General features: G+C 43.5%; 2 protein-coding genes across 6 annotated transcripts in view; both read right to left on the bottom strand.

The window, feature by feature from the left end:
- The window catches only part of ZDHHC8 (zinc finger DHHC-type palmitoyltransferase 8), a 130887-nt gene extending 119662 nt beyond the window's left edge, over positions 1 to 11225 (bottom strand). For 4 of the 5 annotated variants that reach the window (XR_011338659.1, XR_011338660.1, XM_069871084.1 and 1 more), the window contains exon 1: positions 11027 to 11225. Coding sequence is in view for 2 of the 5 variants with exons in the window: in XM_069871084.1 (XP_069727185.1) it covers positions 11027 to 11130 (104 nt within the window). In the remaining 3 variants the exon portion in view is untranslated. The remainder of the gene's footprint in view (positions 1 to 11026) is intronic. The other variant, XM_069871085.1, reaches the window with a different exon arrangement.
- Positions 1 to 16213, bottom strand: part of TANGO2 (transport and golgi organization 2 homolog) — a 167728-nt gene that overhangs the window by 76741 nt on the left and 74774 nt on the right. The gene's annotated exons all lie outside the window — the stretch shown is intronic.

Raw genomic sequence — 16213 nt, 5'->3', positions numbered from 1 at the left:
AAAGACAGAGACCCACTGAGAGAACTTAGAGTTGCCATACAGAAGAATTGTTGCATCAATCCATAAAAGCCATCCCAGCTCAAGAGATGGGATTAGATTTTTTAGCTGCACCTCATAACCCTGAATCCCTTTTCTCTGGCATTTCAGAAGGCGGCAAACAAGCAGTGGACCAGCCTATGCGTGTGTGTTGTGCAAAAGGTCTTATCCACCTGAATAGATTGATCTGGAGGTCACCTGCAGAGAGATAGATTGAGAACAGCAAAAAAACCCTGCGTAAGAGCCAGATGAAAGGGAGAGAGACAGTCCAGAAGGACCACTCAGAAGTTATAGGCAGTGAGGGATGTACTGTATAAGGGGATTAGTCCCGACCTGTGTGTCTCCTTGAGAGGGAGAGCGGCTGTAAGTAGTTGCTTATGACATTTAAAAACCCCTGTACTTCTCCATCTCCTTCTGATGTCAAGCGTCTCTAACAGCGTAAACCACACACTCAAGTTATGCTAAAAGTCAAGGGCCGTAGCAGCGGTCTGCAACAGCAGCTACGCAGTCCGGGGTCAGCGCGAGTCCTGGGAACAGATACTGCAAAGGGTAAAGAGTTGGAAGGAAACGATGAAAATGTGGGTCTGGCAACCACCTTCTTCAGGAGCACTTTAGGGCCCAAAATTCACAAACCCCCAACACCAACAAGGGAAGAATTACTATCCACCTAGATAGTAAACGGAGAGACAATGGCTGGCTCAGAAGTGCATTTCTATTTTATCAGATATGAATTATAAATCAAACACAGCAGGCTAATGAAGGAATCATTAATTTTTCAGTTCTGGAACCACAGATACCATGTTTAGCTCTATCCCACTAGCCTTTGTAGTACAAAGCAAGAAAAATTATTTGGCAGAAGTCATTAGCCATTGTGAAATGACATACAAATGAAAGTTTAAAGACTACAATGTTACCATTAAACTTTTAAAGACAGACAATGAAGCTTTAGTACAAGTATCTTCAAATTCATACGTTCATACAGATTTAGTTGAAGAAACAAAACAGCCTTGCTGCATGACATTCCCTGGCATTTGAGGATGGCTTAAACTGGCATTAGATGGAGGAGAAACTCTAGAATGACCAGATCTTCAGAAGCTCTGAAGATTGTTTCTCTGAAACAATGATCTCCATTGAGTCCTGCGCTGATAGGGTCATGAGCCTGGAGTTGGCAGCTACGTGCAAAACATCCTAAACCCCAGTGCTCCAGTTGTACAGGGCCTCTCTGCCTCAGTTTCCCCTCTTGAGGAACAAGAATGATAGATAGCACTGACAACTTAAATCACAAGTTATGCTGCTTGAGAAGGGACAGAGACATCAAAATAGGGAGTAGTGGCAGTTTTGCCCCAGCTAATTACCAGTATATGAAACAGCTACACAAAATCTTATACTTAATGCAGAAGAAGGATTAAGTGACTTGCCGGAGAGAACACAGAAAGCTCTCTGCAGGGTTAAGACCTGAGCCTAGGCGCTAGGCAGCTCTAATAATAGTTCTAACCACAAAACCATTTTAAAATACACATACACACATAAATGCGCCTGAGCAATTTCCCAGGTCCGTGTCTTTTACGGCCTTGTCCTCTGACTGACTAATGGTATCTCCCGGGCAACTCTCTCAAGGGAATCACACAGAGTCCTCAGGAAGCCCGGCAGGGTGCCACGAAGGCTTATGACCCCACTCACAGCTTCTTGCCAGAAAGGGCTCAAACGTGAAACAGAAGATCACTGTGCTATGTTATATCTAGTCTTCTTCAGCTCAAGCATTAGAGAATGAAAGCGTATGTTTCCCAACTTCTTGAAAAATACTGTTTGTTTTCATCAGCAGGGCCAAACTCAACATCACGTGCAAGATCTTGTGTCTCACTATCACTGCAATCTGTATGTCAAATGCCTTTTTTTTCAAGTCTGTACGTCAAATGCACAAAGATGATATGACCAGAATCATTCCATTTCAAGGAATCAACCCCTTCGCTGTTTCCGCCTGTCCTCTTCCGCTTCCCCCTAGCTTCATGAGAGCTCTGCTGATGCAGACAGGCTTTTATATGAAAACATGACTTTTAAAATGGATATTTAACATAGGATGAGGATATGCACTCAGCAGAGTTCTGTTGAGGGAGCTGAGGTGGTCCTTACAGTTTATTTTCTGATACGGTTCTGCATTTGGAAATAGACTAGAACTTTTAATCCACAATTTAAAAGAAAACCAACAACACATTGATTTAATAGCCACACCCAGAACGTCCTGTTATTTCAATCTTGCATTGTCTTTGCACTTTGAAATTTCTGTGGCAGAGATTAATGCCCTTTGCTGCAGATGCTACAACTTCCATACATGAATTAGAAGTGAAGTTACCTCGTCAGATTCAGTGGTTTCATATCTCCTCCTGTTTGAGTCGCACTGTGCTGCTATTTTATGTAGCTTTTCCTACAGAAGTATCAAAGCCTGGTCATTTAAAAAAAATCCCAGTGTCTGTTGATTCTTTTATTCATTTTGCCACAAAGACTTGTTAGTCACGTAAACAAAATGCAATAAGTACAAAGCCACCCTACTTATGCACTGGTGCAGTTAAACGCTGTAGACAGAGGCTGTCGTTTTGCACAGTGTTATTTGAAAATACGTGTAGTATGAAATCTCTTTAAAGCTGCATTACTCCACAGACTTGTACTTGGTTCTTTGCAGAGTAATTAGCACATAGTGTAAACAGAATTAAAGAATATGACAAGAAGTAATGACCCTGTAATTAGGATACTACATTATAATTGCATTCTATAAGTACTGTATTGTATAATATATATTATGGTTAGCAAGCATGTCCTGTTCACTGCTGTGGCTCTATCTGCAGCAGTTTTCACTGGCTTCTGCACGCTTCTCAAAGTTTTAAGCATTCAACCTGGTTCAAGGCCAGCTCCAGAAGTTGTAACTGAAGGCGGGCAAGAAGCAGAATTGATTTGGGAGCAGGGACCAGGATAACATTCCTCATTCGATAAATCTATGAGAATGGGAAATTCCAGTTGTCACCTAGACAGAAGTTAAAAACGGAGGCAAGATTCTTTAACCAGAAATGCACATATGCAGGAACTGTTCATGCCTTTGGAGCCTTGCTAGTAACTTTTAACCAGAGTAACATCAGGGCTACATGTCATGATATAACGAAAGAAAATGAGTCCTGCTATGCCAGATCCCAGCTCCATCCTAGAGACCTTCACGAGTCACAGACGTAAAGCACAAGGACAAAACTAATGAGCTAATGTCTGTACAACCCCTAAAAATGAACTTAGATTGCCAACTCGAACCACAAACCTCAATCTACATTCAAGGAAGGATCCATTAGAAAGTAAATTTGCTTCCATGTGGCCAGCTGATAAGGCTAGGGTTGCAGGAAGGTCTTCAAAGAGAAAAGATCGATGTGAGACTTATGGTCTAAAGATCTTAAGAGTTACTGGTTGAAGTCACAGGTAGTGGGAAGTCTTTGGGCAGCAGTTCCTGAGCTTAATGCCAGCTGCAAACCCCACGGAGGGAGAGCAGTTCCTGAGCTTAATGCCAGCTGCAAACCCCACGGAGAGAGAGTGTGCCCACCTACCAAATAATGCTTCCAGCTGCTTGGAGCCAAGGAACTACATATTCTAATGCTGGGTTTGGTAAAGCATGGGAGGTGGTTCAGCACAGACAGCAGACAAGGGTTAACCACTGCTGCTCAGTGTTATTAGATCAGAACACATCTGGAGAGTCTTATTGCTAGGGCAAACATTAATCTTCAGAGAAAGCTAAACATGCAAAATGAGATCTCACTCATGAGAAAAAACTGAAAGGGAGGTTATACACAATGAAAACAATCCCAAATATCTTTTGAAACTGAACTGGCCAAAAAATGGGAGAGGAAGTGTTTTTCCATAAGAAAATACCTGCCTCTCCCAGTCGACTGTGATCAGAGTAGGCAGAAAAGTTTTAAGCTGAACTTTTCCATTTTGAAACACTTCTGTGACTGACCTGAGTTTAAATTAAAATTATGCTTGTTTATAAAAATGTCCAAGCTTTCCTTATTCCCAGCACTGTACTTAAATTGTATTGATATAGATATTACATTGGATTATTTCCCTCAAGACATGAAAGAGAGCTAATGTAAATGCCAATTTAGTTTTAAGAATCCTGGGAGAGTAAGGCTTTGTCTGACTTTATTTATGAAAGCCCTTATATATTTAAGCAGTTTCAAGTTTGCTTTGTTAGGCTCTAACTTAAAAAGTAATTTGTTCACTGAAGAATATTCTGCAATTGGTTTAGTCTGAGTGTGTACAGTTTTTTTCTGGAGAGCAGTAATATCAAAGCGGCACATACAAACCTTATTTCCATGGGAATTACCAAGCAGTCAGCCTCTCTGAACGCCTCTCTTCATCAAAAAATAATGACATCATTTTATATGCAGCCTTACAAAAATCTGTATTTCAAGTATTCTCATCTACCTTTTGCCTGCTTTGCTCCATAAAGCTTGTTGTCCTCTCGCACAAAGGGCATTATTTCTTAGTTATGTGACTTCACATACTATTAAAGTACTTAACAAAATGGTGCACACATATACTAGAAACAGCTGCTTTGGTGTTTAGAACTAAAATTCAAGTGGTCTTTTTTCTGGACCTGACTCCACTTTCCTTTGCTAGTGGATGATCTCAACACACAGCAGTAAAGTACAGATATTTCATAAAGACTTCACATCTGAAGTCCACAAATTCTGCGTTTACACTTCTACAAACAGAAAACCATGGTAACCACTGCAATATCTAAGTATGGGTTACTGTACAGTTTATTCCATAATACCCATCCTGAGAAAAGCAAAGAGTAAAGTACCCACTAATGTCTGTGTAATAGGTTTAGAGCTCAGAATTTTAGGGACTTTGGATAGCTTTGAAGTAAGTCTAGCTAAATTGCATTAGCAACTGCAGAAGAACAATCAGTGACTAATTAAATCCTCTTTCTGGATACAAGATTACTGGCTGAAGATTTATGTAGTATACACTGCTGTGGTGTACTCATTTTTTTTATTACTGCATGACAGAGCCAGGACCCCCCCAAACCACTTCTCCTGTGGTAAAAAAAGATCTAGGCTGACTATGGGTTTCCAATCTATGGTATTCTCTGCAAAAGAATAATACAGAAATTGCATTAAAAACTGCAGAATTACTGTTTCAACCTCCATGCCTTTTCCTTTTAAATTCATTAGCAGCTCCCACTTACAAACTATCAACTTATAGTAGCTCTGTAACAGTGTGGCCAAATTGAACATTACTTTCGGATTAGTGAGAAAAGTCTTGTACCTACTGGCTCAAATCAAAGGTCAGTAAATCACTGTTCCACATTTGCACTGGTTACACCAGTGTAGCACTGATTCAGCTTTTAAGATACTTCTCCCCACTCCAGTATGCATCTGTTTCATGCTCTAAATTGGCTCATCAATTTTATTACTCTATTCCAGACATCTTTCAATACATGCTGAACAAAACTCACATTTTCCCTTTGTAGGCCTGAAAAGTTTCCTTGGAGCTTATACGCTAAGTCAAGTAAGAACAGAAAACCTGTTCCAGGTCATCTTTCAGAGGTCCATGTAGGTCCCTATGCCACATGGGTCCCTATGTCCCATGGCTGATTTCAGCTAAGAACCACCTAGTAACGGAATAAATTGTGTACACAAAACTGTAAGTGTATAATCTGCAACAGTCACAGGTAATGAACATCAAAGATCAGATCTCCAAGGTCATCAAAAGTCTCTGTCTCTCAATTTCAGTTTTATTTGTGTTTTGAACAGTAGCATATCTTAGTCTGCATTGCTACCAAACAGACTTGAGTGGCCACACTGCTTGAACAATGCTGTACTAAGTGCTTCTATCTATAAGAGTACGTGTGGCATACTTGGACAAACACAGACAGTATTTAAATCTTGGAAAGGACTTTAAACAAAAATAGAAAAGTTGCTTGTGTATTCATGTACAGAGACTGACAGGCCCACCCTGATCTAACTGAGACACTTTCATTGCTATTTCCATACATCCTTTATCTTTGCTCATTAGGAAAAATAGAAAGGAGGTTGCTACTTGCATAAATCACACACTGACTACAACTGTGGATGGCCCACGTACAAGGATACTTCTCATTGCAGTAGCTCTTCTGCTAGTTTAAAACTAGATCTACAGCGAGCATGGAAACGCCACTTGGATGGCTGCATGCAGATAGCCGTGCACGCCACCAATGAAGATATCTTAACTATTTACTACCATCAAAAACTATTCTCCTTTATTTTCTTCCTGCAGTCTGAGAGAGAGAGAAAGATTCCTGATGATAATAAACATTGGTTTGTCTTTTTTTTTCCTAAAGGAATTACTTTAACAGCTTTCAGAAATGTCCTGTATTGCCAACTTTGCTGGCCCCCTTGGAAGCAAAGATGACAGAACATACTGGTTAACAGCAGTAAAACTGACTGTGTTCCAGCATAAAAAAAACAACCACCAGACTTTTCACACTTCAGTTAAATGGATTTTCCTGTTGAGACTTCCTGTCTTTTTATCGTGCATAAGTTTGTCTACATTCACTTTACCAAAATTAAATACCGAAATGAAATTGCCACAGCTTAAAAGGACATTTCTTTGTCATAACAAGAACAAACATCTTTCAGAAGCTGACAGACATAACAACTGAGATGACTCAGGTCAGCCTGGCAAGTCCTGCCTTTTCTAGATCGCGAGATGAGTGGACAGGGAAAATCTGGCATTGAAGATGTATTTAAGACTTAAAAATGTTAAGATACCTCCAGAAGCTATCCTGCATTCCTTGAAATCAATGTTTTGTGAAGCCAGATTTGAAATTCAGCTGATTAAAACGATGTACACATTTTGCACATCCTTTTTTCTCTATATAGTGTTGTTTGCATGGTGGTCAGTAAATCCCCCGGTCCTGCTACCGAATACAGCCTGCCCGCCGCCCTTCCTCCTTCCACCATCTGAAGAGCAAGAGCATAGGCTATTTCTCTATTTTTTTTCCATCCCTACTGTGACTTCAACCTCAGTTGCTCTTTTACACCCATTTATCACTTCTCTATTGCTTCCTGAGAGTTATCGATATGAAATCCCCCAGTGTCCCAGACTCCATTAGAGTTCCAACTGCATATGTCTGCGGCGTATACCTATGATTATCTCCCATTATGACTCCTAAGAACAAAGTTGAAGTCTCATTTTCAGTCCTGGCTGAATGAGTTTTCACCTTACTTGGGCTTTCATTTCACCTGGAGAATTACCCATTGTATCACTCCATTTAAGGGAACGATAGCAGCATTACTGCCATTCTATCAAAGAAGCAGTGGTACCTGGATCTTTGCTGTGGATTACAAGTTTCTGCTGTACTTCAAAGATGCTCAAGTGACTGCATTCTACAGAAAACAGTCTTAAAATGGGTATTTTATCAGAAATTTCTAGTCTACAATATTCAGTGAGAGCATAAAGAGCTCTTTTCTCCTCATAGAAATGAGGCACAGTTTTTCCTTAAAGCCTTCCATTTTTAGCTTGCCGTGTAATCTATAGATGCCAGCATTGCAGCTGCTAAACTAACTCTGAGGTTCTTAGCACTAAAAACTACAGGAAGTAGCACAATTTAAACAGGTGAAGAGAACTACTAGCTCCAGAATAATAGTTCATTGGGTGATGTCATGCTTTACAGCATGAAGCTTGCTGATAATTAAGCTGCGTTCTTCACTAATACTTAAGTTACACAACCTAAAATGAGGTGGGAAGTTCTCAAAACTCAGGTTCTTTGAACGAACACACTAAGGTTTACATCATAGTAGTGGTAGTCCGAGGCATAAGAGCCCAGACTTCACTGAAGTAGGTTAAATTGCTATCTCTAACAAAAGCCTCAGCAGAAGTAATAAGAAAATTCGTTTTGGTAGAAATAAGTTCAGGTCTGCTACAACTGCATCACTCCAGATTCTTGCTATGTCAAGAAGAATTGGTTCTTTCTTCATTAAGCCATTTGATTTGTTCCTATAATTAAATTAACCTAATTATTATATATGGCATTATTGATACATTCCATCGTAATGCTTAGAGTTAATACTTGTTTACTCTCCTACTGCGACAAATTAGACCACCTACTCACTTGTATTTATTCGTAAAGGAAAACACATGGTGAGCTAAAAGCCTACAACTGTAATATTTAGTTGCCCTGCCAGGCAATAATCTTGATAGCTAAATAATTTAGTTCCCCCTCATAAAACCCAAAGGAATATAACAGCAATACAGTAAATCCTAAATAGTTAGCTGAGTAAAAAGAATCAAAGAGAATTATAATGGAATTTTCCCAAATTGAAGTATAAAAGTACCACTAAGCAACACCACCATGAGCTAATAGCAGATACACTAAACACTCTTTATGTGCTGCTGTCTAGCAAAGGTGTTTGGACAAAAGCTAAAAATAAAGACTAGGTTGCTAAAAAGCTAACCCTGCCTTCACGCTCAAAGAGCTTTTCATCCAGCAGGAGACACTCCTAACACGTGGCTTGAGCCCACAAACACATCCAAGGAGAAAGCAGAGTCAGAGCCTGTTTGTCATACATGTTACTCAGAGACATTTACAGTGCCCTAGGAGGCTGCTTCTTTCCATTCAGTAAGTGGTTTAAGAGAAGTTATTATTCAATTTTTCTGCATACATTAACCTCCATTATTCAGTTCCATCGCACTGAAATTGCTCAAGACTCTGCTAACCCACCGAGCTGATCTGTACCCAGAATCTGATATCTTAAGTCCCATCCACCATCAGGTTCACACATTTATTCACAGGTAAATTCATTAACAGACACAGCAGTCTTAAAGCTTAATGACACAAACAAGGAATTAATAAAGACACATGGAAAACTTCACCTGATGAAGTTCTCATGCTATGACAAGCAAACATGGATTGTACCTATAACACTGCTTAAAGCACTTGCAGGCCAGCGTCTCAACTGCTGCATATCAGAGATCTACATATAACAACTAAAGAGTTGTGCAAATCAACACCCCTGAAAATTCAGGTCTGTCTCAGCCCCAAATAACATATCACAACAAAAAGACCTTCGGGACACAAAAAACACTGCCTGTGGAAAAAGATTAAAAATGGAGACACTCAGGAGCAGGGAAAAAAAAACCCACCACACAGAGAAGACGCTAATCTCATATGTACCGCTGCTTTGATTCCAAGACAAAAATAGATTTTACTAAAACCACTCAGCATAAAAAAAACCCAAACACAACAGTAATTCCATACAAATCTATCTGAGTATTTTTGAATGGACAGGCCTTCAGATATTGCCTGACAACAGTTGCTCAATTACGTGTTACTTTTATTACACGCAAGACTTGGCAGCAGCCGAGAACGTATGTCTGGGACAGACCTCAAAAAAGCTTCCTAACACTTCAGGAGGCACAGGCCAAGTTACAATATGGAGAGATCCTAAAAATACTTTATTTAGCATGCAATTATTCACTGATAACAGGGAGAGGAGTTCAGCTTGAAATTCAGAAATAGACTAAAGCTAATAGCTTCTTTCCTACAGTAACGAATTCTAAAACAAACATTTCAGTTGATGTCCTGCTGCCAAAAGGATGTTTCAGCAACAACTGTGTTACCAGAGAAGTCTTACATCTCTAAGCAATCTGTGGCTCTACATTGGAAGTATCATGTGAAAACAAACATACAGCTTTCAAAACAACCTTAGCATACATCCATTTCTCAAGGTGCAGGAAAACTAAATGCTGGCATTAAGACCTCTTTTTTGGCCATGAAACTGCTTAAAAAACATCCACACCGGTGTCAAGCAAGTTCATCGCAGAAGCCAACTCTGTCTTGTGTTTGCCTGGGAGCGCCAAACTATAATTAGATGCCCAAATGATGAATGATAGGCTTATACTTGTACCCGTTTCTGGGGCTTGTATCAGTTCTTGAAACAGTGCAATATCCTGAAAGGATTGACCAGTACTTCATCTCAAACACATTAAAAACAAGCAATGAGAAATCAAATCACATTGAGTCAAGCGCATAACTCAGTGTCAAAACCTATTCCAATTTAAGACATGGTAAGACAAAACAACATTTGCATTTTATTCTGAAATCCTGCGTTAAGATTAGCACATCAGCAACGAGCACTCTGAAACATCGAGAACCTCATCACAGCCAAAGCAAGAAGGGTAAAGGCATCACAGACACACACTCCCACTGTTACAGAGCCTTCTGCTTCCAACAGCTTCACCGAGCCCAGTTAAAAATTAGCAATGGCGAAACAAGGCGAGCAGTTTCCAAATAGACGGAACGATAAATCTCAGCACCCAGCAGCAATCTCTTCACCTTCCCAAAGAGCAGCTTAGGCAACGCTCCTTCCAGAGCAGAGCTTTGCAGCATCTCTCTCGCAGCACCAACGCCTCTGCAGGGAAGGGTTCGCGAGCTGCAGAACTCAAGTTTATATAAAAGGAAGCAGAGAGCAAAGCCCACAGCCGCTCCGGCTAATGGAACTGTGAGAGGTCCGCAAGCCGCCTGACAGAGCGGTTTAAGGGAGAAAAGAACGGGAGAAGGGGAAGCAGAAAGGAGAAAATAAAAGTTTCCCCCTCCTTCCTTCAAGCAAATCTAAATTGGCTCATTAGACGCTCAGTCTTTTAGGGACAGTTACATAAAAACACGTAGAATCCGTCACGCTTGGCACAGGATCCCTTCCACCCGGGAAGGCGCTGCCGGAGGCGGCTCGGAGCGACCCCGCAGCCGAGCGACCCCGCAGCGCATCCCGCATCCCCGAGCCCGAGCGGCAGGAGCCCGCCGGGGCCGGGCGAGCCACGAAATGGTGGATCCGAGCGCCGGGCACGGTTTGGGATACGGTAGGATGAGGAAAAAGCCCCGCCGAGCGAAGCCGGGCAGGGGACGGCGCCGCGGGACCCCCCGGAGCTGTGACGCCCGCCGCCCCCTCCCCGGCCCCGGCGCGGCCGTACTTACGTGAAAACAAAAAATAAAGTAGTCGAACCCACTAACAAGGCAGCCGCCGTGGAGACGGGGATGTATTTCGTAGGTTTAAACCTCTTGCCGGTGCTGCTGGGCATCCTGTAGTTTACACATCACTAGGTAAATCCGAGCCGAGAGCGGGGCGGCCGCGGGGACCCTCCGGCACGGGGAGAGCGGCAGCGGGCGGCGGGGAGGGACGCGGCGGCGGCGGCAGCTGACCTCCAGCACAGGAAATCCCACCCCCGCCGCCCGCCCCGCGCCGCTGATGTCAACCAGCCCCTTAAGGTAGCGCGGCGGGCGGGACCGGCGCCGGGAGCAGCCCTCCCGCAGCGGCATCGCTCCCCGCGGCGGCATCCCTTCCCCGCTTCATCTTCCTCCCCGAAGCGGCATCCCTCCCGCAGCAGCATCCCTTCCCCGCATCATCATCCCTCCCGCAGCGGCATCCCTTCCCCGCATCATCATCCCTCCCGCAGCGGCATCCCTTCCCCGCATCATCATCCCTCCCGCAGCAGCATCCCTTCCCCGCATCATCATCCCTCCCGCAGCGGCATCCCTTCCCCGCATCATCATCCCTCCCGCAGCGGTAACCTCTCCCCACAGCAGCATCCCCTCCCGCAGCAACATCTCTTCTCCGCATCATCTTCCCCTCCGAAGCAGCATCCCTCCCGCAGCAGCACCCCCTTCCCCGCAGCGGCATCCCTTCCCCGCATCATCATCCCTCCCTCAGCAGCATCCCCTCCCGCAGCGGCATCCCCCCCACACACACACCGGCACCCTTCCCGCCGCAGCAGCATCAGCACCCCCTCCTTCAGCAGCAAGCCCTTCCCGCAGAGGCATCCCTTCCCCGCAGCACCATCTCTCCCGCAACAGCATCGGCACTCCCTCCCGCAGTAGCATCCCTTTCCCGCAGCGGCATCCCCTCCCGTAATAGCATCTCTCCCGCAGCAGCACCCCTTCCCCACAGCAGCACCCGCATCCCATTGTTCAGCAGCATCCCTCCCGCAGCAGCAACCCCTCCCGTAATAGCATCCCTTCCCCACAGCAGGATCCCTCCCGCAGCGGGATCCCTTCCCCGCAACATAACCCCTCCCGCAGCAGTACCGGCACCCCCTCCTTCAGTAGCATCCCTCCCCGCAGCACCACCTCTCCTGCAATGGCATCGGCACCGCTTCCCGCAGAAGCATCCCTCCCGCAGCGGCATCCCCTCCCATGAGAGCATCCCTGCCCCGCAGCAGCATCCCTCAAGCTCTGCAGGGCTTTGGTGGGACGGGAGCGCCCTAGGAGTGCCCCGCACCATCCCTTCCCCGCAGCAGCACCCCTCAAGCTCTCTGCAGGGCTTTGGTGGGACGGGAGCGCTCTAGGAGTGCCCCGCAGCGCCCTAGCGCTCGGTTGCAGAGCCCGGGCTGGGCAGCTGCTGCTCGGCCCCGCACACCACGAAAATTTCACAAAGGAGAGGGTCCTTCCCGAGGAGCGGGTTGCAGGAGCGGGGCCCGAAGGCAACCCAGAACTAGGCACCTCGGACACCAATCGTGCGTGGCTGGCTCAGGGAACACAACCCTACGTTCTGTTCAGCCAGCACACATTCACACTACTGAAAGAACTGCTGCATTCTGCCAAATTTAGCTAAGACGAATAAATTAGTCCAAACAAGAGAAATTTCACTCTACTCTCTTCTTTTTAAATCCAGCCATTGGCGTCAGGAGGCAGAAATGAGAGGTAACGTAAGGTAACATCGAGTTCACCGCACTGTGCTAATGGCTCCTCTGCTGGTGCTCAGGGGGCACCACCCAGCAGCTCCTGCATCTCAAGTAAATTCTGACAGGGGAAGGGTTCAGGGATGCTTTAAGGCCAGAAATAAAGACGGAGAGCTGCAGTTTGCTCCCTCACTCCCACTTTCTCCCTTAGCTCATCCCCCTCTTGCAGCTGCCCACGTGCAGATGAAATAACTACCACTTAAGACCACAAAAGACACATTTCCAGCTACTGGTGTGGTTTCTTAGAAGTACGTTTTCCCCTAGAAGGTACATTTCTGTCCTAAAAAGACATTATCATTTCCCATTTTAGGACACGGGATGAGCTGTACAGTCCTAAAGTTATTAAGAACAGAACAAGGAAAATCCAACAAAATGGGAAGTAAAGGTTCCACAACTTTGCTGTTTGTGAAGAAAATGGTGAGCATCAGCTTTGATGTAAGCAAACCCAGGAAGTTCCAGTCTGAAACCATATGGTTACGTGACATCGTGGCATCTCAGCTTTTGCTAACAACTATGTCATCTGTCATGTCATGTGTTGTCACACACCTCCCCCCCCCCCCACTCCCAAGTATTGTCTAGTCCCCTGAGAGCAACTTTTAAAATGTCAAGTTTAATCCAAAAGGGACTAACACCAGAAGGCAACTTCAAATGAACCTCAGACTTAGGTTTTTGAGGAAAGGCAAGGACAACATCTACTAAAGTTATTTTTGAATGCTTGGGGGACATTGGATGTTTCCTATGCTTCACTACTCCCTGTCATGCCAGCTTATTGAAATAAATGACTCATAACCCTTGTAACTAATCAAAAGGTCAGCAACTTCACACAGAACCAAACTCTGCATACTAATCAGAAAGCCTTCAGGCACATCTCTGCGAGTGTGTGAAGTTGGATCAAAAGTGCACTTTGGAAGCAAATTCCTGTCACGGCCCCTTACCGTGGTTTGATATATATGTCTTGCTGAGTGGTCTCAGAGTAGGCAACAACCTTTTCAGCAAAACTAAGCCAGAAGATTCATTTTAGGAGCACCCCTAACACACCCAGGTCTTGAGTTGTTTCAATACCACTTTGTCACTTTCTATCAGTTCAAGACCCTTCCTCCTCTTCACTCAAGCAACATTCTTGGTGAAGAATTTCAGTTGCAAACTGAACCCTGATTATTTTTCACTAATATTTTCATTTTAAACTGGAAAAAGTTACCATAAGAAGCATTATAGACTATTTATGAAGTTTGGTTAGCGTCTTGTACAGGAGAAGACTTGCTCAAATGGGTCTTAGGGTTTGAAAAGTAGCAAATCTCCCAGATTTCCTAAATCTCTCAGACATGCAACACACCGGGAGACAGGGACACTAAGGATAAGAGTGTGAGCATGTGGTATCGTGGCACAAAGAATCACAGCTTTAATAGCAACAAAAAAGGCACATCACCTTAACTGATCTTGAAGATCACTGTGCAAGCCTGGTGTATGTGGCACGGGATCCTGTGGATCGGGTCACTTTTGCTGTGCAACAGCGCAGTCATTCAGAACCAGCATTTCTGAGAGGACTGAGACATGTTACAACGCTACAGTGTGACGAGATACATTTTTTCTGCTGCACATTGTAGATCACCTATCAGAAAGCAACACATTCCTGTAATTTGATGTCCAACAATTCACACAGTTCACTTCATTTCCTCCCCACTAACGGAACAAACCCTGAAAATGGAGAGAAAAGAGAGCATAAAGCACTGCCAAGTATCATTCAATCTCTCACTATTAGAAGGCAAATTTATTTAAAACCAGGAGATGTTTTACTATCCAAACAGTAACGATGCCTGAAGAGGATTTCACTAAAGCAGAATAGGCATGTCTTGAAGCTGCTCTCCTGGAAAACCTTTCCTTCAAGGACTCTAGTTGCTGGATTCACACTACCTGATTAGTGTGCCAGAAGATTTTGGCATCACTGAGGTAAACAGCAAAGGCAGCATGAGTTAGGAAAAAAATTTAATGATTACACAAAGAACCAATACAGCTAAAAAGAAGAATCTAAAAATAATCTGGCAGAGTATGGCTACTAATTGCATGTCTTCTTGCAAGACTTTACTCTGAGGTTTTACCTCAAAAGAGATAGGGCCAACTGCAGAAGCTGTGCTGGAGCCCTGTGCCAGGGCACCACTCTCAAGATGAAAGGAAACTCATGGCAGAGCAAGCATTGAGAAATACTGATTGCCGTGCAATCTTCATATCGTATCACAGCACTAACATTAGCTGGAAATCTTAGCTACATGGTTAAGAAAACTCCTATTTTTGCACACTTGGAAGGACTGAAAATTCCTGAAACCTTTTATTGGTCAACAGACAGTATAGCCCCTAGCTCATATTAGCTGTTGTCATTAAGCATTGCCAGGATAAGTAATTGTACTTTTCTTACTGGATTTGCTTATTACAAGAAATGCATTTGCCAGCTCATGTGTAGTACTGGTGACCTGCAAACTGTTCAGGGTCACAGGCAGGACCTGGAAGGATCAGCAATTAGGTGTTTAGTAAAAGTAAAGCTTTTTTTCCTCCCATACCTGCAGTGCTCAGTACAGAGGACATTCAGATCATCACACACAGCATGGTGCTGGCAAAAAGTCCAAGCAAGGCTAGACAGTTCAGAGTACAAGCCAGGTCTATTAAGCTACTCATTCTTTAATGTGACAGGTTTCATTAAGTTGTTCAAGTTTGTTACTATATATATAAAGGAATTATTGCCTAATAATGACTTTTCAGTAGCTTAACCAGATATCACAGTTTTCTAGATTCTTCCAACAGATATTTTCCATGGAACAGCATTTGCTTAGACCAGAACTCACATAACATGTATTTCCTAACTGCAGTGGTGGGGCATGCCAAGTTGCATTTATTATGAGACTGATTACCTTCTTTACATAACAATTCCTAGACCACCACCCTCCCCCTACAGAAATACTTACATTAGGATAATGTAGGCCTCTGAACAGTTCTGAAGATTCACCAACCATCCTGTTTAAAACCATTAGTACGGCGCAATTCTCTTCCACTAGGATGGAATTTCATTCTAAGTGATGCTGCTGAAGCTCAGAAAGCCAACAGTGGTTCATATACCAGCAAACATTAAAACTGATAAGCACTATTTATATGAAGCAATGTAACTTTAATTATACCTAGCAGAATAATCTTGAGAAATATCCTCCAAAGAATGCAAAATATTAATTCATTTTAATGTCCAGTCCATCTTTGTTGATGTTTACATAGCTATAATTGCTTTTATGGAAAAACAGCATTAAAAGACTATATACTTTTAGCTACTTGAAATGAGGACAGCCAGCACAACATGAGTAGACAACAATTTGTGACAGTATTAGCTTCTCTGTTAACTCATAAATTGCACACCTTGATACAATGGTTAGTATTTACAATACAGTGA

This window comes from Phaenicophaeus curvirostris, chromosome 17 (genome assembly GCF_032191515.1).
Source record: "Phaenicophaeus curvirostris isolate KB17595 chromosome 17, BPBGC_Pcur_1.0, whole genome shotgun sequence".
Classification (NCBI taxonomy): Eukaryota; Metazoa; Chordata; class Aves; order Cuculiformes; family Cuculidae; genus Phaenicophaeus; species Phaenicophaeus curvirostris.
Note: the sequence above shows the minus strand (reverse complement) of the source record. Positions and strands in the feature narration are given on the sequence as shown.